This window comes from Elephas maximus, chromosome 12 (assembly GCF_024166365.1).
Source record: "Elephas maximus indicus isolate mEleMax1 chromosome 12, mEleMax1 primary haplotype, whole genome shotgun sequence".
Lineage (NCBI taxonomy): Eukaryota > Metazoa > Chordata > Mammalia > Proboscidea > Elephantidae > Elephas > Elephas maximus.
This window is the reverse complement of record NC_064830.1, coordinates 110,169,246-110,194,555: the sequence shown is the minus strand read 5'-3', so window position 1 is coordinate 110,194,555 and position 25,310 is coordinate 110,169,246. Positions and strand designations below refer to the sequence as shown.

The 25,310-nt window shown below is 43.1% G+C and overlaps 1 protein-coding gene across 2 annotated transcripts in view; it reads right to left on the bottom strand.

The window, feature by feature from the left end:
- Nucleotides 1-1,598: 1,598 nt before the first annotated feature.
- BAZ1B (bromodomain adjacent to zinc finger domain 1B) overlaps nucleotides 1,599-25,310 on the bottom strand; it is an 82,585-nt gene continuing 58,873 nt past the window's right edge. For both annotated transcript variants that reach the window (XM_049902722.1, XM_049902723.1), the window contains exons 10-19: nucleotides 25,014-25,119; nucleotides 24,213-24,311; nucleotides 20,657-20,834; nucleotides 17,815-17,997; nucleotides 9,861-10,008; nucleotides 8,736-8,883; nucleotides 6,767-6,876; nucleotides 4,277-4,422; nucleotides 2,936-3,039; nucleotides 1,599-2,044 (exon numbers count right to left, since the gene is read on the bottom strand). In XM_049902722.1, the coding sequence (XP_049758679.1) occupies nucleotides 1,687-2,044; nucleotides 2,936-3,039; nucleotides 4,277-4,422; nucleotides 6,767-6,876; nucleotides 8,736-8,883; nucleotides 9,861-10,008; nucleotides 17,815-17,997; nucleotides 20,657-20,834; nucleotides 24,213-24,311; nucleotides 25,014-25,119 (1,580 nt within the window). In that variant the 3' untranslated portion in view covers nucleotides 1,599-1,686. The remainder of the gene's footprint in view (nucleotides 2,045-2,935; nucleotides 3,040-4,276; nucleotides 4,423-6,766; nucleotides 6,877-8,735; nucleotides 8,884-9,860; nucleotides 10,009-17,814; nucleotides 17,998-20,656; nucleotides 20,835-24,212; nucleotides 24,312-25,013; nucleotides 25,120-25,310) is intronic.

Here is a 25,310-nt window from a genome sequence, read left to right as displayed (position 1 = left end):
ATTCTCACCATTAACAAGAACAGACCAGATATAGGATAAGAGCTGGGGAAGGTGTGGGTGGCTGGCGTTATGGATGGTAACGACATCAGTGCTAACTCCAAGCCTGTAGGGGAAAGGACAGTAAACTTACCCACCAGCCACTGGAGCAAGTCCTTGGGTGAGGAGGATGGGGAAGAGACAGGGACCACAACTTGAACTTTAACATTAGAGGCTTTATTTTCAAATTCTATGAGTTACAATCCCTTGGTGGACTTCTTTTCCTTTAATTTAAATAGTTACAGAAGAGCTTGGGTGCTCAGATATTCTGAATTCAAAGTTGATAGAAAAGAAGATTAAACCCTGTTTTGTGTTTTTATCAAAATCTGCCATAAAAGGGAAAGAAAACTACAAAGTTTTACCTAAACGTAACAACTAGTGGCTAGACTTGTTGTGGGAAGGGGCTCCGTGAGCTTCTCCTTTGCTCCCTCCACCACCCCACTGACAGTGACCACTGAAATGTTCAGGTTCTCACAGAGTTCCAAGTCTGAAGCCAGAATGGGTATGGGAGGAGGCTGTGGAGGGGAGAGGCTGAAACAGCCACCACGGCAGGAAAAGGGGACTTCCTCTCCCCCAACCAGACCCTACTCCGCCTTCGTGAGCCTCCAAGCCAACTTCTTCAAAGGCAAGAGGGTGGACTGAGGGAGGAGACGGGGAAAAGTAAAGCAAACACATTGTCATATAAACTGTACTGTACATGTGCCGAAGCAAGCGGACAAGTATTTTACAAGATGTTCTTTATACAACGTCACTGCTCAAACAAGCAACTCGCAACAACTAGAAAACTCGATTTAAAAAAATTAAACATTTCAATGCTTCCTGCTTTTCTTCTCCCCCCCCAGAACATGTCTGGTATGTGGGCAGGCTGGGCTCCAACACCCCTCTGGCCAGATCCATCCAAGGTAAAGGTTATAGGCATGATTATAAGCAGGACTCCAGTCTCTAAGTGAAGTGCCGTCGTTTTTTTGGAGGGGGTGGGGTGAAGTAGGGGTGGAGAGAAGGTTGTCACAAAGAAGGGGAGGGGTGTTCAGGAATGGCTCCGGAAAACAACCCTTCACTCTGCCAAGATCAGCTCAAAAGACTACAACTGTTTCATGATGCTGGTGAATACAGAACTCTGTATGGCACTCACTGATACCGTCACCTGAGAGGGAGAGGAGGAAGAGACAGTATGGGCTTAAAGAGACAAGATTGTACATAAATACAGATTTAAAGAAAAAAATCACCATCATCAATTGGCCTGATTACCCTTGATCCTTCTATGTAACACAGTAATCCTGCCCCTGGAGGCCAGAGGGGCTTGTCCTGGTAGCCAAAGTGGGAGGGCCTTCGGAAAGAAGAAAGGAAAAGGAACTGGGCTCCCAGGAAAAGCCTAGTATTTTCCTGGAAACTCTGAGAGAGCTACAGCCCCTCTTACGCCCAGTCTTTCCTGGCAGAGACCACCAACCAGTGCCCCAAAGAACTTTACTTGAGGAAAGCCCTGAGCGGGTTCTAGAGAAGCAGCACACGCTGAGATGACAGGCATTTCTGGGCTCCCTGGGATCTCCTCCTGTTTAAGTTGTTTGCAATCTTCGTCTCTCGCCTCTCTGACTCTCCCTTGCCCTTCTCCCGCTCCAGTCCCTCAGCCTCGGCTCCCTTACCAGGGTCTGCCTATTTCTTCTGTCTTCGTCCCCTGGACTGTCCAACAGGTTCTGGCTCGCTGTCCCCTTCATCTTCAGGAAGCTGGTCGGGAAACTTCTTGCGTTTCCTGCGGACATATGGGTGGCCAGGAAGGTGTTTATGCAACAGAGCCACCAGACACTGTTCCGTCTTCACCATGCAGGTTAGCACATGGCTGCCACGGCAGTTGTAAAGCTCAGCATTGGTAAACACTTGCTTCATGTCGGTGAGAAACTCCTGCACAGAGCGGTAGCTCGCACAGGAACATTTGTTTTGCATCGTCTGAAAGTCCATGGGGTGGGTGATCACATCGTAGTAGTCTTCAGCCTCATCTCTAGTCACAGGCTCCCTACAGAGAAAAGCCACATGGAGATATGAGCACAGTGTTTGAATCCAGCTGAGAGAAACCTTGTTGACCAATCACCAGCTTCCAGACTGCCCAGACCTGCTGGGATCAGCCAACGGCGGGGGCGGGTAGAGAAGGTGTGTTCATCTTGTACTAAGAAGTGTCCCCTCCACTGATCCCACCCCATCTGGAGCAAGGTAAAGTGAAGAAAACCAAAGACACAAGGGAAAGATTAGTCCAAATGATTAACGGACCACAAGTACGACAGCCTCCACCAGACTTCGTCCAGCACAACTAGATGGAACCCGGCTACCACCACAAACTGCTCTGCCAGGGATCGCAACAGAAGGTCCTGGACAGAGCTGGAGATAAACGAAGAACAAAAATTTAACTCACAAAAAAGACCAGACTTACTGGTGTAACAGAGACTGGAGGATACCTGAGAATATGTCCTCCGGACACCCTCTTAACTCACTACTGAGGTCACTCCTGAGGTTTACCCTTCAGCCAAAGATTAGACAGACCCATAAAACAAAATGAGACTACATGGGCACAGCAGCCCAGGGACAAGGATGAGAAAGGGAGGAGGGGACAGGAAAGCTGGTAATGGGAAACCCAAGGTCAAGAAAGGGAGTGTTGATATGTCATGGGGGGGCAACCAGTATCACAGAAGAGTATGTGTGTCAATTGTTCAGTGAGAAACTAACATGCTCTGTAAACCATCTAAAGCACAATTAAAAAAAAAAAAAACTGTTCCTCTCAGTCTGGAAAGCTACTTTACCCTGCCAATGAGATATGTCCTGAGAGGAAGGTTATCAGGGTAGTTTCTAAGTCTTCAGCTTAGCCAGCTGCCATTCTGAACATGCTCCTTGTGCTTGGGGACAGAGGACTCACCTGAAAGGCCAGCTGAAGCGGTACTTCACAATCTTTTGGAGGATCTCTTCACATTTCTGTAGCTCCAGGCTTTGCCTCCGGGAGCTCCGCTTGGTTTGAAGCACCTGGTGCCAAAGAAAAAAGACACGTTATCACAGATACAAGAGAGGAAGAAGAGAATATGGAGCAGAAAATGTGTATATCTGTGAAAGAAAGGAGGGGGAGGGAGAAAATGGAAGAGCACGGTGAAGAGGGGACAAGAAGGGAGAAAGGGAGAAAAAGAGAAAGAGTTCAGTCATTTTCTGGGAACAGAGATGGTCAAAATCCCATGGCATTCAAGTCAGGAGCACTCTTAGCCCCAGAGGCAGGCATCTTCCCATCAGCCCACTTGTCTCTTTCCTGGTGGAGAGATGATCAAAGAAGCCGAGGACAAGAACAGTTGGCATACTAGTAGCAGAGTAGAGAGGACCATCGTAAACAGGACGCTAGCCCTCTGAGGGGACGTGGACCTAGGATTATGGTGATACCGTGGATGGGTATAAACAAGCAACTGCAGAAAGCCAGACAGGTTATCTGGACTACCAGCAGCCAGTTCTGTGGCGGCGGGGTGTCTCGGGAGAGAACACCAAGAGGTGCAGTTCCCTTCCTGGACCTGGGCTCTTACGCTATAAGCATGTGGGAGCTAAAGAGCCAAGAAGAAAAGGGGTGGGCCTCCCTTCCAGGAAGCCATCACAAAGTTGTGGCTCCCATCAGTAAGAGCCGGGGCTGAAGGAGCTAGGGTGAGCAAGTGGGAGGCTCTTTTAATGCCCTCTGGTCTCCCTAATGGCTTGCTTTATAGCCCCGACCTACTCTCGGCCTCAATTTGGTCTATCAAAACAATCCAGTTTTTAAGAGCCTCTGTTTGTTCTTTGAAGTGCAAGTGAAATCTAAGGCAAAACCACTCAATTTACCCTGGTTAAGGAGCAGAGGGGAGGGCGGTGTCCCTCCCGCAACAACTGTCAGCAGGAGACCCAAGGGTCGGGGACGCTCCAACATTGCTGACATTCCCACAAGGGAGACCCAGCCCATGTGAGCCCACTGGAGACAAATGGGTACTATTTTAAAACCCTTAACAAGCTGCAGGCTGCCTGCTAACTAAAGGAGACAGTATTTGCAGGCTATACCCGGGGAATACCGGACATAGCTGTTCCTGGAGGGCCTGCTGCCTCTGTCTGCCTACAGGCCCAGCCATCTGCCTCATTAGCCTCCGTAAGTGGGGAGGAGGGAAAAGAGGGGAAGGCTTCCACCTGTTGCCTGATGACTTCCTAATGCCTGGGTGAGTAAGAAACAAAGGTTAGAAGAAGAGCGATGAATAATTCTTACCAGCTCATCGACCTCGGTGTCATCCACTGGTGGTGCCTTTGGCTGAGAGCTCCTGGTAAGATGTGGCTTCTTCCCTGGTCTTCGACCAGGCCTTGCCACAGAGGGGATGACACCCTGCTTGCCCCGAACAGTCCTTCTAGGTCTCACTGGAAAAAAAAAAAATATATATATATATGGATTTAGAGCAGAACAGCTGAGGATGAAGGGCACGTGCCTATGTGGGGGAAAGGAGCAGGGATAATCTGGACAAGCAGAGCAACAGTTTCCTTTGGTTACCTCCAGAAAATGAGCTGCTCCTGCTGCTCCTCTCGGGCCTACCTCACAGGACACTGAAGCTCCTCCTTTCAAACACACCAACAGCAGATGAGGATGGGGTAGGTACTTTTCACCAACTGCCAAGGACCTTTTAAGAAGCTATTCAGATGCCCAATTCCTTCAGTACTCCCCTCCTGCCTCCACCCTGTTCAGTTACTCCCAGAAATGTGGCCCTTGAAGTGGGCAACTGTGTACTCACTCAGGTGGACAAACCACATGCTAAGAAGACTGGCTGTGATTCCTGCAGCACATGCTCACCCTGAGAGTGTGTGTGTGTACATGTGAGATGGAATCAAGACTGTAGACTGGACCCTGTTTCATAATCCCTGACGTATCCTGCACTCACCAACCCCAATCTTTTCAGAGAAAAGCTGATACTGATGTGAAGTCCCAAAGTCCCTCTCATTGAGTCCAACTTAGGGCTGGCCCAGTCTCGCTTTCTTGCCTTTCTGAAAACAGTAGTCAGTGGGTTAGGCCACTTCCACAGCAGCCCTGCACAGGAGTCCCAAAGAGAATGGAGAATACGAAAGGCCATGGAGCCTCCTGTGTCTCAGGTTTACAACAGGTGCTCAACGTCTGACAAGCCAACATGCCTCAGTGTGTCCTCAGGGAGCAATACTCCCGAAGAATTAACTGTAGTTCTCCACTAAAACGTTCTCCATAGCTTTTCCTTGCTAATACCCTGGTAAGTGGGAAGACGATACCTGGACAAAGATACAGGTATAAAGGTGCAATGACACAGAGAATCAATACACAATGTTTCACATCCTACTTCTGAACCATGCTAATGCTTTTTTTTTTTTTTTTGCGCTATTTTACGGTCCCTAGCTCAAGACTAGTAGGAGAATGAGAAGCCAAAACCAATGATGAACTTGGGATACTAGCGACAGCCACCTACCTAGGGCCTTGCATTGCCCTAGGGAACCATATCCCTGGTGGCCTAAAAGGCAGAGTAGACGAAGGGTTCTGAAGTGTCCAATATTTCCCAGATTCTCTCGGCCAAGAGAGGCTCTAAAAACCTGGAGGGGAAACAATTCCTTGGCAAGAGAGCAACAACCTGGAGGTGGAAAGTGATCAATAAAAGGAACCCATGCACTGCTATATTCAAAACCTGTTCCCAGACAAATGTGCATCTAAACCACGACTCTGGCCAGTAGCTGAGGGTTTCCTTGTAATGCAGGACTGAAGAACTATCTGTCCACTTACACTGGGACACCTGAAAAATCATGCCTGGTGAACAAATATAAGGAGGCCTTGTAGGAAGGGAATTAAAGGTGTCCCAAATTAGAGCCCAGGCCTTTGGGAAGGCTCAGGGGCAGCACCACTGCCTAAGAGACAGGTCATGCTAAATAACCTTTCTCTCCTTAAACCAAGCACAGTTGTCCAGAGTGCGATGATCTTGGAAATTGTACCATTTCTTCAAAGGTTCATCAAACCTTGATGTGTGTTCTCTTTTCTACTGACCTATAAAGAAGGATATATTCTGTACAGAGTAAGGTTGTTAAAAGGCTAGATTACAGCACTTTATGTTTAACCATTAAGATGACAAGGCTCTCAAAGATTTATGAAAAATGAACACAAGAGAGTAAGAGTCAATGAAGTGAGTATAAATGATGAGGTCTTTTTTGTCCTACTGGCATCTATTAAGAACGGATCTGGCCCGCCTAAAAACCTTATGCCTAAGTCATGGAAAAAGAAGTCTTCTCTTTTCAAACTAGCAAAGCTCTAACCTTTGCACACTACAGAGAAAAGAACATCTCTGTAACCAGAAAGAAAAAATAACTTCCCTGAAAGCAGCACTACAACAGAGGCCAAAAGAACTGTTACCCATTTCTTACCCACATGCTAAGGGGTTCAGAACCAGCAGGCTTCCCACGACCACAAGGAGCCCTGGTCGTGCAGTGGTTATGCTTTGGGCTTTGAATTCCCGTAAGTCTCAGAGGAGTAAACCTACCGGAGGTTGATACTCTTGAGACTAAGCCAACGTCCTACTTGGAAGGTGATTAAATGGTATCTTGAAAGAAAACATGGCGGCTGAGTTCCCTACAGCCACAACACGCAAGAAACCAGGAAGACGGCAAGATGGTGACACTGACTAAGCTACCGCCAGCCCAGTCCTTCCAAGTCAGCTTCAAAGACTGAAGCTAACTACTCTGAAGGAAACTGAACCCTTACATCGCAACCCCGCGACCTCATAATCTTCTTCCTCTTCCTCCTCCTCTTCTTCCTCTGAATCACTCCCATCGTCTTCACTGTCCTCAGAGGCAGACTCTTCAGTGTAATTCCTGTGAGGAGGAAAAGCACATAAGGAACATAGTTCTACCCAAAGTGGCTCTGAGAATGTTCTACAGGGATCTAGGCAACCTTTTTCCCTTCACAGACTACATACATGTGATGATGGGGGCGGGAGGGTCTGAATCCAGGCCAAGATGCAAGAAATAAAATGAAAACCTAAGCTTCAACAGCCCAGATCTCTCCACCAAGCCCCAAATGACTTAGATAAGACACCAATGGCAACAGAGATCAAGACCAAAATTCACCCCCACCCCAACAAAACAATACACTATTCCTTTTGTCCCTGAAAAACAGCCAGATAATGTAACAGTTCAGATATTAAAACCTGTCCCGGATTCTGGAGTGGACTGAAAGGGTAAACAGAGCTCAGACAGGTGCTACTCCACCTTGACGGAACCCTTCCAGGAGCTAAAACAGCTTGCAGATGACTGCAACATCAAAGCAATGGTAATACCAGCTCCGAACAGCTGGTCCAAAGCCCCACCCTTGCAGAGTAGCCTCATGGCTCTAAGTGTAGCTGGAATGGGGTGAGAAATACCCAAGTAATACTGTTTGGCGGAGTCAGGATCAAACAGCTCTGCTCTTGAAAAGAAAGGCCAAGCCAGAGTGCCTGTATACTGCCCTTTCCCTACCTCAAATCTCAATGTGGAAAACACGGTATTAACTTAGCGAATATTAGGTGTGTCCTCTACAAGGCCGTGTTTAGCCTTAATGGCATTCGGATGTTAAACAAAGCACCATTTCTACTCTCAGGGCACTAACAACCTCACTGGGAAGACCAAAAAAAAAAAAAAACCAAACCCATTGTCATCAAGTCAATTCCGACTCATAGTGAAGACAGTCGTGTACAAAACCAACCCTCAAGGCAAGGTGCACTAAGTACTGTTTTAGAGATCTAAAGCTCAGCTGGAACACAGAGGAGGAACAACTAATTCTAAGGATGTAAGGGTGTTTCAAAAGACAGTGCAATTTTAGCTGGGCTCTAGGCAGTTCGCCCAATTGGGAGTTCTAGGGAGAGGAAGTATTCTAGCTGGGAAGAGAGCAAAAGAGACAAGGACTAGTAATAAACAGCCTGCAATAGTCACACAAATATGGGAAACAGGGCTCATAAAAACACAGGCTAGCGTTGCATAATAGGAGCCTCAGAAGTCAGGCTAAGGAGTGTGGATTTTATTCTAGTGGCAATGGAAAAACTGAAAGTTTCTGAACAGGAAAGTGACACGAGCAGATCTTGATCTTATGTCAATTATTCTGATATCACAATGGCTGGATGGCTAAGCGTGAAAAAGATATGAGAGGAGAAAGAAGAGCTGAAAAGTCACTGAAGGAATCCAGGTGAGAGCTGCAGGAGAGTCAAATGACAGCAGGGACCATGGAGAAGAGCAGGAGACGGATTCATAAGACATCTGGACAGTGAATTGACAGCATGTGGCAAAGAAATGGAGAATGAGAGAGAAGAAGATGTCCCAGCTGGCACCACAGTTTTATAAGGAAGTACAACAGACCTGGGCAGAGACAGCAATGAGTTTGACGGAAGGTTTTCAGCAGAGGGTGGTGGCAGAAACAGTCACCAAGAAGCAAGAAGTGGGTGACGTGGGAACAAAAGGCAGAGGGAGGTCCACTGTCCTTAAGACCGAACGGCAGTGAAAACTAGAAACGTCAACACTAAGCTACAATTACACAAGGGGCCCTGGAGCTTCTACTGCGATGTTGTGATACTTTAAATGACCATCTTTGTAGCCAAAAGATGAACTTAAAGCTCCTCGGGATCCTCCAGTCTGAACAACTGAAGCTTAATTATAATAAAAAAAATAGCTACCTATTTATTTTTGAAAGAAAAGATTCTCACCTGCCACGGGAGTTGCGCCTGGCGGTAGCAGGCTGGCAAGCTGGGCACTGCCACTCACCATCTGGTACTTCGTACAGGGCCGGCCTCAGACAAAACAGGTGGAAGGCTTTATTACACTCATCACACAAGATCAGTTTGTCATCCTCACCTGCAAGGAGAGAAACTTGCAGAGCACTGTCTGGAGCACGGCAACAGCCAACAAGCTGGAGGGAAGAGCTGCTCGCCTTCAATTAATATCACGGAAGAAAAATCTGACCCCGTTTTTTAAAAAATGCAATCATTTTCTGGAAAGAATGTAACATATCTGGACCACAGGAAATTTAGGGCTCAGGTCTCCTGACTTACATCCCACAATCTACCCAGGGCTAGACCAAGACAGTCAGCATTTACTAGGACGCAGAAAAACCAAGTGACAGCATGAAATTTTGTTTGCTCTCCTCTTCCCCGAGAGATGAATCCGCTAGGAAGTATTACAGTTTCCGCCCTTCCTTCTCCTCAACCCCTCAAACGTTTCCCAACTGCTACCTGACACGGTTCTCTCAAGTCCTTCTGTTTCCTTATCTGTGAAAATACATTAAGCCAACTTTATAGCAACTGAATGATTTTAGAGGTCTTTACCCAATTCACAAAACAACGTTAGCCCCTGAGAAGTCAATCACTGGGGAGCTTTCAGCCACAAAGTTCCTTTTGCACACATGGGCTCTGAAAGACCTCAGCATTACACGGTCTCAAACACCTTGCTACAGGCCTTGGTGCTGGGAGGACTGAGGCTAAGCCCCAGCAGTCTCCACAATGTATAAGGACTGCCCCCTGCTGGTAGCACCTGTCTTACTTCACAGATGACTGAAGTTCTGAGAACATAAAAAGATTTAAAATTTTAGATAAACTAATTTTGCTCCTTGCAGAAAATTAAAGATTGGAGAGAGCAACTGGTCTTATTTTGTACTAAACTGAGCAATGAAGGGCCTCTGCTTCGATTCACTGGCATATGACTTCAGAGACTAGCACAGCACAGAGCTCCAGGAGAAGGTAAAATCTGCCCCTCCACACTGACAAGTTGTATACACAGAATCCTTTTGGGAAAGCCCTAAAACACTCAGATTAGCAACTTGAGTCTAAATATACCTTTCTTTCGACAAACTTTGCATCTAGCATTTTCTGCTGACATGTCCCACTTGATACAGGCATCAAGCATCCCGAGCAGAACATGCATTCTGGAAAAAGTCTGAGCTTCACGGATTGCTGTCTTCCATTTTTCTAGTGCAGATGCCACCTAAACAGAGAACAAACCAGGCAAGAGTTACTACAGTGACCTTGAAGACACGAGGTGCAGGTTCTTCATGTCATGATGACCGAGAGAGGACTAAAACTGGCAGGAGATACAGAAGATTCCCAAGCACGTGATCTTCTAGAGCTCCTCCAGTCTATTTATTTTACAGAGAAAAACAAGGCTCTAAGGGTGAAAAAATATGCCAAAAAAAGGCCATGCAAAAAAACTAAAAGGGCAGAGTGGGAACAGGTCTCTTCTAATGAAATTGACTTGGACGATTCGGACTCATTTAAAGGCAGGAACATGTGTGTGCTGTAAATGCTTGTTCGCAACGCCACATAGCTAATAGAACCCTGGTTCACAGACTATCGTCTTCTGGGCTAACAGGTGCCACGATCCCAGGACACACGGCCTAGAAATAGTAAACAATATCTATAAAACATTCTACAGCTCGTAAGAGAACCAAGTATTTGATACAAAATATTCCTCTTGACTATATCACCAACTTCTAACTAAAGAGAAATTTTAAAGTCAGGTTAGTCTGACTTCATTTTGGCTGCAAGCCTTTCTACCATCAGAAAATACAAGTTAATTAAGAATTAGCCCGAAGTTTTAAAACACACCTAGGTTCAGGGAAAAATATAATTAGGAATTTCCAGTGATAAACGTAACCCTCGCCCTTAAAAACACACTTTCTAAGGAGTTCTCCTCCTCAGAAATGACATTTTGGGTGAAGTCACTTCTATTACCATTTTGTTAGTCAAACAGCAACTCTTTGATGTTTTCAAGGCATTTCTAGCCTACGGATTAGGGGAGCATCCAGGTAAACAAATGCCAACTTAGGGGTGTCATTCACAGTGAGAAAACACATCAACGATAGACAAGGCAAAGCTTAGGCAATACATCAAAAGCTGGAGGAACACATGAACAGAGTATCATCTACCCTGTGGAGGTCACACTGCTGAGCTCAGTCACAACCAACAAGGCCCAGCCTGGATACTTTTACGACTCAGCTGGTTCTACTCACGGACAACATCACAGCTAAATTTTACTTCCCTACCCTGAAGCCCTAGTGCCACAGTGGTTAAGAGCTCTGCTGCTAACCAAAAGGTCTGCAGTTTGAATCCACCAGCCACTCCTGGAAACCCTATGGAACAGTTCTACTCTGTCCAATAGGGCTGCTATCGGAATCAACTCAACGGCAACAAGTTTGGTTTTTACTCTAGGCAAAGAGGCCTATTTTAAGTAATAGTGTCTTCCTCCTAAAGGAAAAGCTAGTTATTCTGGAAGCCACAGACTTTAAAATAGAGCTGCAATGGGGCAAAGATAGTGTTGGTAGCTCTGAAGCTGGACACTACACACTAACTGTGGTGGAGAGAAAAGGGAATAAAGGCTATCCTTTCTCTTTCTACAGAAACAAGAGAATCACAGAGATGCTCTGGGTAAGTAATACAAACAACCAAAAGAAATCTGTATTTAAGACTGCTAAAGGTCTACCAGAAACTGACTCATTCCTTTCTCTAACCTACACTGCAGACATTTCAACATCTGCCTTCGAAATACAACATAATTTCCTTCCCTCTTCAGTAAGATCTGGGGTCCAAATTACAGCTGCCTCATTGGCCACCTCCCCTGATGAAATACAACATTAGCATACAGTACCACAGAGTCTCTATCGCAAGAATAACCCAAATTTTCCCAATGGAAAATGAGAATTTTAGGTTCAGTTCTGAAAGAGTGTTTATCAAAAATAGGTAGGGAATAGCTGGAAGCGGGCTTTGCTGTCCTCTAGTGGAAAACCAGGTATACTGCATTAGCTATTCAGGAAAAGTCACCTACACACAGTACTGCTTTTCACTGTATAAATTATTTCCTATAAATTATAAAATTTGAGCACTCAGTAGCTCGTATGACTTCATTAAAATTAAAAAAAAAAAACAGGAGGGATCCTGGAAATAAATTTATTTAACCCCCTTACTGAGATATAATTCATATATTATAAAATTCACCCTGTGAAGTGCACAGTTTAGTGGTTTTTCTTATATTTGCAGGGTTATGCAGTCATTCCTATGATTTAATTTTACAACGTCACCCCAAAATGCAATCTGGAAGCCATCAGCACCCATTCCCCGTTCCCCACCCAACACCTACCCCAATTCTAGGCAAATACTAATTCTGTTTCCGCCTCTAGATTTGCCTGTTCTAGACCAAAACCAAAAAACCAAACCCAGCGCCGTCGAGTCGGTTCCGACTCATAGCGACCCTATAGGACAGAGTAGAACTGCCCCAGAGAGTTTCCAAGGAGCGCCTGGCGGATTAGAACTGCCAACCCTTTGGTTAGCAACCATAGCACTTAACCACTACGACACCAGGGTTTCTAGACATATCCTATAAATCATGTCATACAACATGAGGCCTTGTGTTACTGGCTTCTCTCACTTGGTGTAATGATTTTGAGGCTTATTCATATTGTAGCAGGCTTTAGTACTTCATTCCCTTTTCACTCCTGAATAATATTCCATTGTACAGATAAATTTTGTTAATCCATCAGCTGATGGAAATGTGGGCTGTTCCTACTCTGCCTATTATGAACAGTCTATAAATATTCATTATTACTATTTTACATGGAAAGAAAGTTTGCCTAAGGTCTCACAGCAGTTCAGGGACAGCACAAATCCAGGACTCCAGATTCCCAATCCAGTTCTTTTTTATTACACACACACTGGGTCATCCTGAGCATCCTGCTGTACCCAGAGTTATCAACCTAGACCAGACTCGACTTCACCTGACTTCTACCTGTGAGGACAAAAACGGCAGGCATTCAAGATTTGGAAAGAACACCCTGGTCTCCTCCCACCACACAGAATTCCACACAGTCCAGCACGTTCATTCATAAACACATTCACATATACACACACACACACTAGCACTATCATATATTTTTAATTTTTATTGCGCTTTAAGTGAAAGTTTACAAATCAAGTCAGTCTCTCCTACAAAAATTTATATACACCTTGCTATATACTCCTAACTGCTCTCCCCCAATGACACAACACACGCCTTCCCTCCACTCTCTCTTTTTCCATGTCCATTCAGCCAGCTTCTGACCCCTCGTGCTCTCTCTTCTCCCCTCCAGACAGGAGCTGCCTACATTGTCTCACGTGTCTACTTGATCCAAGAAGCAGACTCTTCACCAGTATCATTTTCTATCCCATTGTCCAGTCCAATCCCTGGTCTGAAGAGTTGGCTTTAAGAATGGCTCCTGTCTTGGGCTAACAGAAGGTCTGGCGACCATGACCCACCGGGGTCCCTCTAGTCTCAGTCAGACCATTAAGTCTGGTCTTATGAGAATTTGGGGTCTGCATCCCACTGCTCTCCTGCTCCCTCAGGGGTTCTCTGTTCTGTTCCCTGTCAGGACAGTCATCAGTTGTAGCTGGGCACCATCTAGTTCTTCTGGTCTCAGGCTGATGTAGTCTCTGGTTTATGTGGCCCTTTCTGTGTCCTGGGCTCATAATTACCTTGTGTCTTTGGTGTTCTTCATTCTCCTTTGCTCCACATGGGTTGAGACCAATTGATGCATCTTAGATGGCCGCTTCCTAGCATTTAAGATCCCAGATGTCACTCTTTGAAGTGGGATGCTGAATGTTTTCTTAATAGATTTTATTATGCCAATTGACTCAGATGTCCCCTGAAACCATGGTCCCCAAACCCCTGCCTCTGCTACGCTGGCCTTCAAAGCATTCAGTTTATTCAGGAAACTGCTTTTGGTATAGTTCTGTTGTGCTGACCTCTCCCGTACTGTGTTGTTTTTCCCTTCATCTAAAATAGTTCTTATCTACTATCTAGTAAAAACCCCTCTCCCTCCCCCTTCTCGTAACCATCAAAGAATATTTACTTCTTTGTTTAAACTATTTCTCAAGTTCTTATAATAGTGGTCTCATACAAAATTTGCCCTTGTGCAACTAATTTCATTGCTCATAATGCCTTCCAGACTCCACCATGTTATGAAGTGTTTCATGGATTCATCACTGTTCATCGATTGCACTCTACCATATTTAAGTAATTTGTAAAAACAAAGCAACAGCTACAAGATAAAAGTTCTGACACCCAACAGTGGAGACATCCACTGTCCTGCAGTGCTGCTGGGAGGTTCAGACACACTATTCTGGTGTAAAATTAAAACCTTCTAGCACATATTTAAATAAAGTTAGTCCCTAGTTAGAGAAGTGTACTACAGAACAAGGGAGAGCCAGCTTAATTCCATAAACCCTGGTGGCGTAGTGATTAAGTGCTATGGCTGCTAGCCAAGAGGTCGGCTGTCCGAATCTACCAGGCGCCCCTTGGAAACTCTATAGGGCAGTTCTACTCTGTCCTGTGGGGTCGCTATGAGTCAGAATCAGCTCCACGGCAGTGGCTTATTAATTCCTTAGTTTAACAACAGAAAGGTGGTATGATATCTTAGCAGGGCCACAATGAGGGTTCAGGTCACATTCCTCCACAAAAGAAAGTTTCAAATGGAAAAACAGGTTGTCAGGCCAAACACAACCAAAGTACACAGAAAACCAAACAAAACCCAGATTTTGCCAAATTATACATCATCTTTCCCATTTAATTCAAAGAAACGAAATAAGCATTAACTATTTAGAATCATCAACCCCTACAAAAGAGGGGTGTGAGAAGCAATCTACTTTTACAAACAAGGAAGCTGAAGCCCAGATCAGAGACTGACACATGCCAGGTGAAAAGCCCTGGCCCTTGCTAAGTGGAAACTTTCAAAGCAAAGCATAGTGGAAAGTTTCAGAACTATGGCAGAGCTGACCTTTGGCGGGGAGCTTGCAGGGCATAATGCCATTTTAATGCAGAACACTGTAGAACTACTTAGTAGGCAATCTAATTGATTTTCCAAGAAAGTTTTCCATGCCTTCCATTAGCATCTGGGCCCCAAGGTTAAGCCTGCAAAGTACTCATGTTTTCCTCCCCAATCGATCTGAGGATCAAGCCTCACCTGACAAGTTAAAAAGAGGTTACTTCACTGCAGACTTGAGCACTCAGGAAGAACTCAACGAGGTTACTTCACTGCAGACTTGAGCGCTCAGGAAGAACTCAGCAAGGTTACTTCACTGCAGACTTGAGCGCTCAGGAAGAACTCAACGAGAATTCGACAACTACTGGTTCTCAGGAAGCAGGACACATTGTTGGGGGAAAGAAACTGCAAGTGGAGATTGTGGCTCTTGGACCGATCACGTCAAGAAAGAGGCTCTTCTGACAGAAACGGCCCCATAAACCAGAGACTACATCATCCTGAGACCAGAAGAACTAGATGGTGCCCAGCCACAGCCGGTGACTGTCCTGACAGGGAGCACAGCAGAGAACTCTGAGGGAGCAGGAGAGCAGTGGGATGCTGACCCCAAATTCTCCTAAAAAGACCAGGCTTAATGGTCTGACTGAGACTAGAAGGACCCCAGAGGTCAAGTTCCCCAGACCTTGTGTTAGCCCAAGACAGGAACCATTCCCAAAGCCAACTCTTCAAACAGGGATTGGGCAGGACTATAGGACAGAAAATGATACTGGTGAGGAGGGAGCTTCTTGGATCAAGTAGACACATGAGACTATGTGGGTAACTCCTGTCTGAAGGGGAGATGAGAAGGCAGAGGGGGTCAGAAGCTGGCTGAATGGACGTGAAAATAGAGGAGGAGTGTGCTGTCTCATTAGGGGGAGAGCAACTAGAAGTATAGCAAGGCACATATAAATTTCTGTATGAGAGACTGACCTGATTTGTAAACTTTCACTTAAAGCACAATAAAAATTAAAAAAAAAGAAAAGAAAGAGGCTCTTTTGTAAAGAACTGAGTTAAAAACAAAACCTATGTAATATACAGCAAGGCTAGAAATTACACCTGAGAAGAGCTACAGCAAAATAGACTATCTAACATCTTAAACCTTATATAGAAGATTGCCAGGTGCAATGTAACCATTTAAAAGGAACACAGAACATAACTCTGATACCAAAACCAGACAAAGACACTACAAGAGAAGAAAACTATAGGCCAATATCCTTTACGAATGTAGATGCAAAATCCTGAACAAAATACTAGCAAACAGAATCCAACGGCTTAAGAGTCATACACCCTGACCAAGTGGGATTTATTCCAGGGATGCAGGCAGGGTTCAACACTAGACAATCCATCAACATAATACACCACATCAACAGAACAAAAGAACAGGACCACATGATCATCTCTATGGATGCGGGAAAAAGCATGATTAAACCCAACATTCTTTCCTGATGAAAACCCTCAAGGGGAAAGGAAGAGAAGTTCCTCAGCAAGTTTCAGGGCATATATGAAAAGTCAAGAGCCAACATCATACTTAATGGAGGACTGGGAGCTTTCCCCTTGAAATCAGAAACTAGGCAAGGGTACTCTGCTCTCACCACTTCTATTCAACGCTGTATTAGAAGTCCTAGCCAGAGCAGTAAGACAAGAAAAAGAAATGAAAGGTGTCCAGATTGGGAAAATAGTAGTAAAATTATCTCTGTTCGTGGATGACACCATCCTATGTGCAGAAAACCCAGGAGTCCACAAGAAAAATTCTAGAGCTAACAGAGGAATTTAGCAAAGTTGAGGATGCAAGGCCAACAAACAAAAATCAGCTGGATATGCATACACCAGCAATCGGAAAATTATAGAAATGATTTCATTAGCAAAAGCATCTAAGAGGATAAAATACCTGGGAATAAATTTAACCAAGGCGTGTGAAAGATTTATAAAATGAAAATTATGAAACACTGCTGGTGGATTCAAGCTGCTGGCCTTTTGGTTAGCAGCCGAGCTCTTAACCACTGCACCACCAGGGCTTCATGAGAGATTAAAGAAGGCTTAAATAAATAAAAAGATGTTCCACGTTCAGACTGGATACTGTTGAGATAGCTGGACTACCCAAGGCGATCTGCAGATTCAACACCATCTCCAACGAAATTCCAACAGCCTTCTGAGAGTCTCAGGAATAGGAGGGAGAGATGGAACGTGTCGTGAACTGCCTCCAGGACCAACTGCCTCCTCTGCCATGAGACCAGAAGAATTGGACAGTGCCCGGTTACTATTACTGAACATTTTGATCAAAGATTTCTTAGAAGAATCCTGATCAACAAGGGGGAAATGCAGAACAGAATTTCAAATTCTCATGGACTCCAGACTTTCTGGAGCCATGGAGGCTGGATGAAGCCCTGGAACTACTGCACTGAGAGAATCTTTAAACCTTAAACCAAAAATATCCCCTGAAGTCTTCCTAAAACCAAACAATAATTTAGCTTAACTAGGAAAAACAGTCTGCCTTGAGCATTACGCTCTTTTAAGAACTATCTATATGGGATCAGACTGACAACAGGAAATTTAGGCAGCAGCAAGTTGATGTTAACGGAGGAGGAACAACTTGGAGAAGTCGGCTAAGAATGGCTGCACGCCTCGAAGGCTGTAATCGATGTCACTGAATTTTACACGTAGAAACTGTGGAACTGGTGTATGTTTACTGTGTATTCTCAACAATAGTAACAATAAAATAAATAAATAAACCCTGCCACCACCTTTGAAAATAGGAGCATCAGCTCTGGTAAAAGGGGGAAAGCCCTCACTCTGACCACCGTCAAAACAGCCCTGAGGCTATGCCATGGCTGTGCTCCAAAGATGACACTAAAAACCACAAACACGGTGAAAAGTGATAAAAATGGAACACTGGCAAAAGCATCGGGTTAGGCAAGGTCAAATCGGTCTTCTGACACAACCATAAAACCACGTCGTCAAAAACCAAGTACCTTTGCTTCCTCTGCCATTTTTCTCTCTTCATCCACCTCCTCGGTCTTGGCTGAATCTTCGTTTTGGAGTTTTCTTCTCTTTTGCTTCGGAGCCATGAAGCCTTGGAGAAATTTCTTTATGACACTGGCCTGAAGGGCAATCACACACTCACCAAAATCCTTCAGTTTTTCTAATGAAATCACCTAAAGGAAATTGTTTAAAAACCAGAATGAGAGAAAGGTAGAAACAAATCACTCTAGACTAAATTCAAACGAACCTAGCCCCAACTATCAAATGGGCTAAGTGGCATTAACAGAGCTGTTCCCTCAGTTCGCTGGATGGCTTAGGCATTTGAAAGTAGGTGACTACTTCCATTTCCCAAGTGAAGGGTAAAACCATATGCTACAACTTCCTCAACTTAAGGAGGGTGCATAACATATTCATTCACCAATTACCAAGTGCCTACTATGTGCAAGCTATAGTTCCAAGGCAAAGACAAGCCTAGAAGTGTCAAAACTTACTGAGTGCTTATTATTTATATGCCAGGTAAAATGATTTATGCATTTCATCTTTCATCTAAAGCTCACAAACATTTTATGGACAAGGAAACAAGGTAAATCACTTGATCGAAATCATGCTCTCTAACACTGCACACTAACTTGCCAGTCCCACAACACATGCTAAACAAAGGATGTCATTTTATACCTACAACAGAAACAAAGGAAAATGATGCTAACCCAATAATGACCAAGGCCTGGGTTTGACACATAGTAGGCAGTTGATAAATATTTGTTAAATAAAAAGAAGTAAATGTGCAATATTTCAAACTGGCAAAATTCTTCAGGTTGAGTAATTCTTCAAAAAATCATTAAGAGCCATAAAAATGTTTAAATTCTTTGTGTCAGAAGTCTGACAGTAGCACATTATCGTATCAACCCTACGGATTATTATATAACGCAAAGGTAATATAAAAGACTAAGTAAAATCAACAACAAAATTAAATTATTTGGAAAAAAAAATAGACTAAAATAAAAAGCATTTATAAAATGGGAAAAATGGGCAAAAATATGCAACTGCTCATAAAAATCACATAGCTACAAGAATATATATACTATATGCATGTAATTTAAAAAGAACCATATATACGTACATTTTGTTATGTAAAATCACTAAAAAAAAAAAAAAAACACAGTAATTGATGGCTAGTATTTTTTTATTTAGCAATGTTCTCTCCAGCTTTGATACCTAAACCCATCAAATGTGGGGTATGGGGTCTCATGAACTGTCTTTACCTGTTGAATGTGGGGTATCAGGTGTCTTAAACTGTCTTTACCTAAACTGCTTAAGGCTCTTCTGAGCAGTAAATAGTTCTTGAAATATAAGCCATGCCCGTAACTCTGCTGAGCTGACCAGGTGTAGAGGATGGACAAAAGCAGGACACACATGTTTCATACTTGAAAATACCAGCATCATATGGTAAATATTAAGTGATGTCATATAACTACAGCTTGACAATCAGTTTTCATTCAGCTTAATACAAAGCTCTTTTTGAATAAAATTTCTGAGCCAATGATTAGGTTTTTCCAGACATCAGCAGAAGACAACAAAGGAAAAATATCACATGTACAAAGAGAATTTTTCGTTCCACACATCTTTCAAGACAAACTCAAATATATGATTTCCAGGGTAATCTTGGGAAATCAAGAAAAGTATCAGGGAACAATTCCAAATTGAGTTTCCATGAGTAACAACTTTCAAAAGGGTGTTTCCATACAGAAACTACCGTTCATTAGTGGTTACCAAGGACGGGGGGAAGCAGCAACCACTCCCTAGACAGCAGACACTTGTTACCCTGGTGATGGGAAAGGAAATACTCAGAGAGGGTAAAGTGTGCACAGCTTGACAAAGGTGAACGACACCACTAAAAAGTACGCAAGAAAAAAGGACCTGTTGGTAACTGCTATGGCAGATGTAATTTTTAAACAACCAAAACACGTGTGGGTATATATGTATGCATGTATGTAGGCACACGTGTACACGTGTGTATACGTGTGTGTACACAGGTCCATGCATACGTATAACTATGACTCTAAGCACATACATTTATACATATAATAAACGACACAGTTACAGATACTCCTTAGACATAACCAAATACCTTGCGGGCCTAGATTCCTGGGTTTGAAGGATCAGGACCACGGTCTTGTAGGACGACATAATATTATGTTCTACATCCTAGTGTGGTAAGCAGTGTCTGGGGTCTTAAAAGCTCATGAGCAGCCATACATGATACCACTACTGGTCTCTACTCATCCGAAGCAAAAGAGAAAGAAAGAAACCAAAGAAGAACCTAGCCTACATGAACCACGGGCTCATCTACCCCAAGACCAGAAGAACTAAACATGTCCAGTTACCACTACTGACCATTCTCATCAGCGCCACAACAGATGGACCCTGACAGGATGGCAGAAAAACATGGACTGGTTCAAACTGAGGACTCCCCACGACTACTGCCGAGATACCTTGAAATGAAACTAACCTGAGCTCCCCTTGTGGCTGAAAAAATAATGAATATCACTCAAAGTATACCTTTCCTTTAAAAAATCACCTATATGAGACCAACAATCGACAATTAAAACAAAGATGAGAACGTAAGGGAGCAGGGAAACTAGATTAATGGAAACGGAGCAACCAGAAAGGAAATAATGAGAATGTTCACGCACTGTGAAGAACGTTAACAATGTCACTCAACAACTTGTGCAGAAACGGCTGAATGGGAACCGGAACTGCTGTGTAAACCCTCACTGAAAACACAGTATTAAACACACACACACACACAAGGGTGTTTCCACATGTTCTTACCCGAGCTTCAAATTCTGATGTTTCTTCCACATATCCAAGTCCCCCCTTTTGTAACCTTGTAGCAACTTCAATGAGATCACTTCTAAGAAAGTTTAAGAGCTCCTGATTGCCATCGCAGGATTTCAGACCCAAATTTGGCTTCCGGGCCAGATGAATAGAGTGGATAATGTCCTGGTACCTAGAAGAGTTGGGAAGGGTTTGGGCGTAAAGGAGATTTTGAAAATATTCTTTAAATTTCAATTTGAACGATATGCGTTTTTTGTTTAATTTTATTGTGGTAAACTATATGTAACAAATTTGCCACTTTACACACTTTTAAGTATACAATTCACTGACACTGTTGAATGACATGCTTTATTTCTAGAAGATTTGGCTCTTTGTTGTTTTTCCTTAGTGTTTTTTAAAGTCTATTGTCTTCTGCACATTTTTTTTTTAATTTATTGTGCTTTAGGTTAAAGTTTACAGCTCAATTTCCCGTACAAAAATTTATACACATATTATTATGTGACCCTAGTTGCTCTCCCTATAACGTAACCACACAATCCCCCAGGTTTCCCATGTCCATTCAACCAGCTCCTGTCCCTTTCTGCCGCCTCATTCCGCCTCTGGACAGGACCTGCCCGTTTAGTCTCATGTACCTACTTGAACTAAGAAGCACACGCCTCACAGGTATCATTTTACGCCTTACAGTCCAGTCTCATCCTTGTCTGAAGAGCTGGCTGCAGGAATGGTTTTAGCTCTAGGTTAACGAAGAGTCCAGGCGCCATGTCTTCTGGGGTTCCTTTAGCCTTAGACTATTAAGTCTGGTCTTTTTATTAGAATGTGAGTTCTGCGCCCCACTTTTCTCCTGCTCCAGCAGGGACTCTGTTGTGTTCTCTGTCAGGGCGGTTATGAGTAGTAGCCGGGCACCAGGTAGCTCTTCTGGCCTCAGGCTGATGGAGTCTCTGGTTTACGTGGCCCTTTCTGTCTCCTGAGCTAATATTTTCCTTGTGTCTTTAGTGTTCTTCATTCCCCTTTGCTCCAGATGGGTTGGGACCAATTGATGCATCTTAGATGGCTAGCTTGCTAGCGTTTAAGACTCCAGACACCACTCACCAAAATGGGATGCAGAACATTTTCTCAATAAACTGTTATGCCAATCAACCTAGATGTCCCCCTAAAACCATGGTCCCTAGACCCCGCCCCTGCTACTCTGTCCCTCAAAGTGTTTGGTTGTGTTCGTGAAACTTCTCAGCTTTTGGTTTAGTCCAGTTGTCTTGTACAGACTTTTAAATTTTTCTCATTTCTTGATTCATTCTAAATATATTTATTTTATTCTGTTTTTGATCATTCCAATATCTGAAGTCCGTTGCTTTTCTAATTCTTATTCACGGTACCTTGATTCTTTGTGTTTTTTTTTTTTTAACTGTGAGCATCTTAGAATTTTCTCTGTGGGAATTCTTGAAAGCCTGGGTTGAAACTACGTTCTTCCAAAGAGAATGTGAATTTACTTTGTCAGCTGCCCGGAATGGCTACCAATCTGTGACAGCTTTAAATCACCTGCTTGGAATTCTTTGCAGCACAAAAGAAACATGAATGTGAGCAGTAAACTGTTACAATGACATTCCCTTTCACCCTTATACTAAAGATTAACCCTCTGAAGTTCAATCAACAATGTCTCTCAACTCTGAGTGGGCCCTAAAGTTTTATGGCTGGCTTCCCACGCCAAGAGGAAAACTAAAGATCAAGGTCGCCTAAATTGAATACTAAGTCCCTTTTCTCTTTCTTAATATCATAGATATTTAGTATTAATAACATCACTGTGTCACACTGGTTTTCCCATGAATGAGTCTTCTTTCACTGCTTTCTAGATACTACATAATTTCCCCTTGATCTAAGAGTTATCTAGAAATGTATTTAACTTACTAGCAGTTGAGATCTTTTTCGTCATCTTCATATAATTTATTTCTGATTTTATTGCAACATGATCAGAGAATGTATCCTGAAAGCACGTTCCAAAAGTCTACATACTGTTTGATATTTTTTGAAAAGTTCAAAACCAAGCAAAACAAGGCATTTTTTTAGTGTTCAACAAAAATTAAAGAAAAGCGTAAGCTTTGTTTTTAATCTGACAATCTAATTTTTTTAATAGAGTCAATCTGTTCATATTTAGTGTGCTTGATTTTATTTCTTCCAGAAGTCCTCTCGGTCCAACCCAAAGAGAAAGAAGACTGCAGAACTGGACTCCTTTGGGGCCCTGTTTGGTGACATCTTCCCTTGTCTCCCTTAAATTGTACAGACACATCTGTATTAAGACAGTCCGATGCAATCGTAATTAACTTACCCATCAACCAAGCCCACTGCCGTCAGATCGATTCCGACTCATAGCGACCCTATAGGGAAAGGGTAGAACTGCCCCATGGGGTTTCCAAGGAGTGCCTGGTGGATTCGAACTGCTGATCTTTTGGTTAGCAGCTGAACTCTTAACCAGTACGCCACCAAAACGAGGTACTCACGATCACTCACAAAAGTCTGACTCTGTCTCAGAATATGCACTCAATGGTACTTCCCTTCTCTCTTCAATCAAACCTTAATTCAACCATGAAAATAAGCATACAGTCAGAAATTAAAGGTGGCCTTAAGCCAAAACCTTATTCTGGATTTGACAGAAACCTTGGTATGGTACAAGACAGGACTGTTCTCTCATACCTACAATGTAAAGAAGAGAAAGAGGATGCGATGGCTACAACGGGAAACAGCACCAGCAAATCTAGATGGAGTCAATGCTGATTTTGCGGAAATAACAGTTTGGGGGGGATTCTGAGATTTAATTCCACACAGCATAAAAGTCACCATTTTAAAGTGTACACGTCAGTGGTTTTTACTTTGTGGAATCAGTACCACAATCTAATTCCAGAACACTTCCATGACCCTAAGTAGAAATCCCATACTTGTTGGCAGTCACTCCCCACTTGCCCCTCCTTATCCCTTGACAACTACTAATCTATTTGTCTCTATGGATCTGCCTATTCTAAACATTTCATATAAAAAGAATCATACAACATACAGTCCTTTGTACGGGCTTTTTTCACTTAGCACAATGTTTTCTAGGCTGACCTGTGCTGTTGCATGTATCAGTACTTCATCCCCTCTTTATGGCTGAATAGTCCACTGTATAGACGTATCACATTTTGTTTATCCGTTCACCAGCTCTTGACATCTGGGTTGTTTCCACTTTTTTAGCTATTATGAATATTGACAGAACAGCTTTTGAAGACCAACTGCACATGTGCAAGGCTACCTAAATAATTACAATGATGCTTACAGCTTGGTGCCTGGCATGCATCAGTCAATGACTAACCCTGTTACCTGGATATACGTGGTTTAACTAATGCATTTTCTCAAATAAGCATGATGTGCCAAGAGAATACCAAGTGATACATAAAAGTGTTACAGACATAAATTCTTTTTTCTACTTTAATAGCTTTTATGGAGAAGCAAGAAAACCTAAGATACTCATAATAGCTAATGCTGAAAACAAGTAGGCAGATATGAGAAGCAAGATGAAAATCCTTACCTTTTCTCTAATCTCTCTTTGAGCTGACTTTCTCTTATTCCCTGAGGGTGGAGGCAGTTTAGCAACTCATCCAGTTCCTTCTGACTATCACATAAAAACCTGTAAGAGCAAAAGAGACCTAATAACTCTTACAAATCAAGCACTTAAGAATATAATCTAGGGTTAGTGGTAGGAGCTCTGAGAGCAAAATTCCATACGCGTTCACAGTATAATATCCAGAAGTATAACAAAGGATTCTCTGTATCTATTTGGCCTATGTTACGTTTATCCTAGGATACTGGAGCCAATTTTCTCTGAGACAAATTTGATAACTTCAAGTTAACACCCACATTTGTCCATGAGCCTTCAACGAGTAAATCTGTATCAAAAACTAAAAGGTAAAAGGTCATTAGACCAAAAAGTGATCATAGCTAAAGCAGTTAACACAATAACTAAGTGGATGAGACCCCCAAAACCTAGTTCCCTGCCTAAAGGCAGAATTGCACACAAAGGAAGACTAAGTATACAACTCCTTTCTTTGTAATTAATAAAGAGGAAAATCCTAAACACAACTATTCCCAGATTGAAGAGCATTTCTAATGCTATGTAAGATCTAAAAAAAAAAAATCAATTCTAAACCCTAGGAAAAACAAATATTTTCTTATCAAAAAATCAAATCTAATGAGTTTAGGCATCTAGGAAATCAGTCACACAAAATGATCTTAATAGATGATTACTTAACTCACTGAGGTCACCACATTAAACATTTTCTTCCTTAACATTTAAAAGAAAAAAGAGCAACCAGAGGAATCCTCACATTACCATAGATTCTGTCCTTGTTTGGGTACAGTGGTCTCCACGGCAACTTCTGACGCTGGTCCATGTTGTGTGTTCATACTTGTATTTTTGCCTATGTTTGCTTTCTTACCTAAGAAGATTTATACATTAGGCTGAATGTAGTAAATATCCCATTCCTGCTTTCAAACCTAAACAGTACACAATGCCAACCCCAACAACCAATGACACAGATGCCGCTTATTAAATATACCCACACGAACAACAGATCTCAATTTTTCTTGAGTATCTTAGAGCATGCTACTTGAGATATCTGCTCTCCCT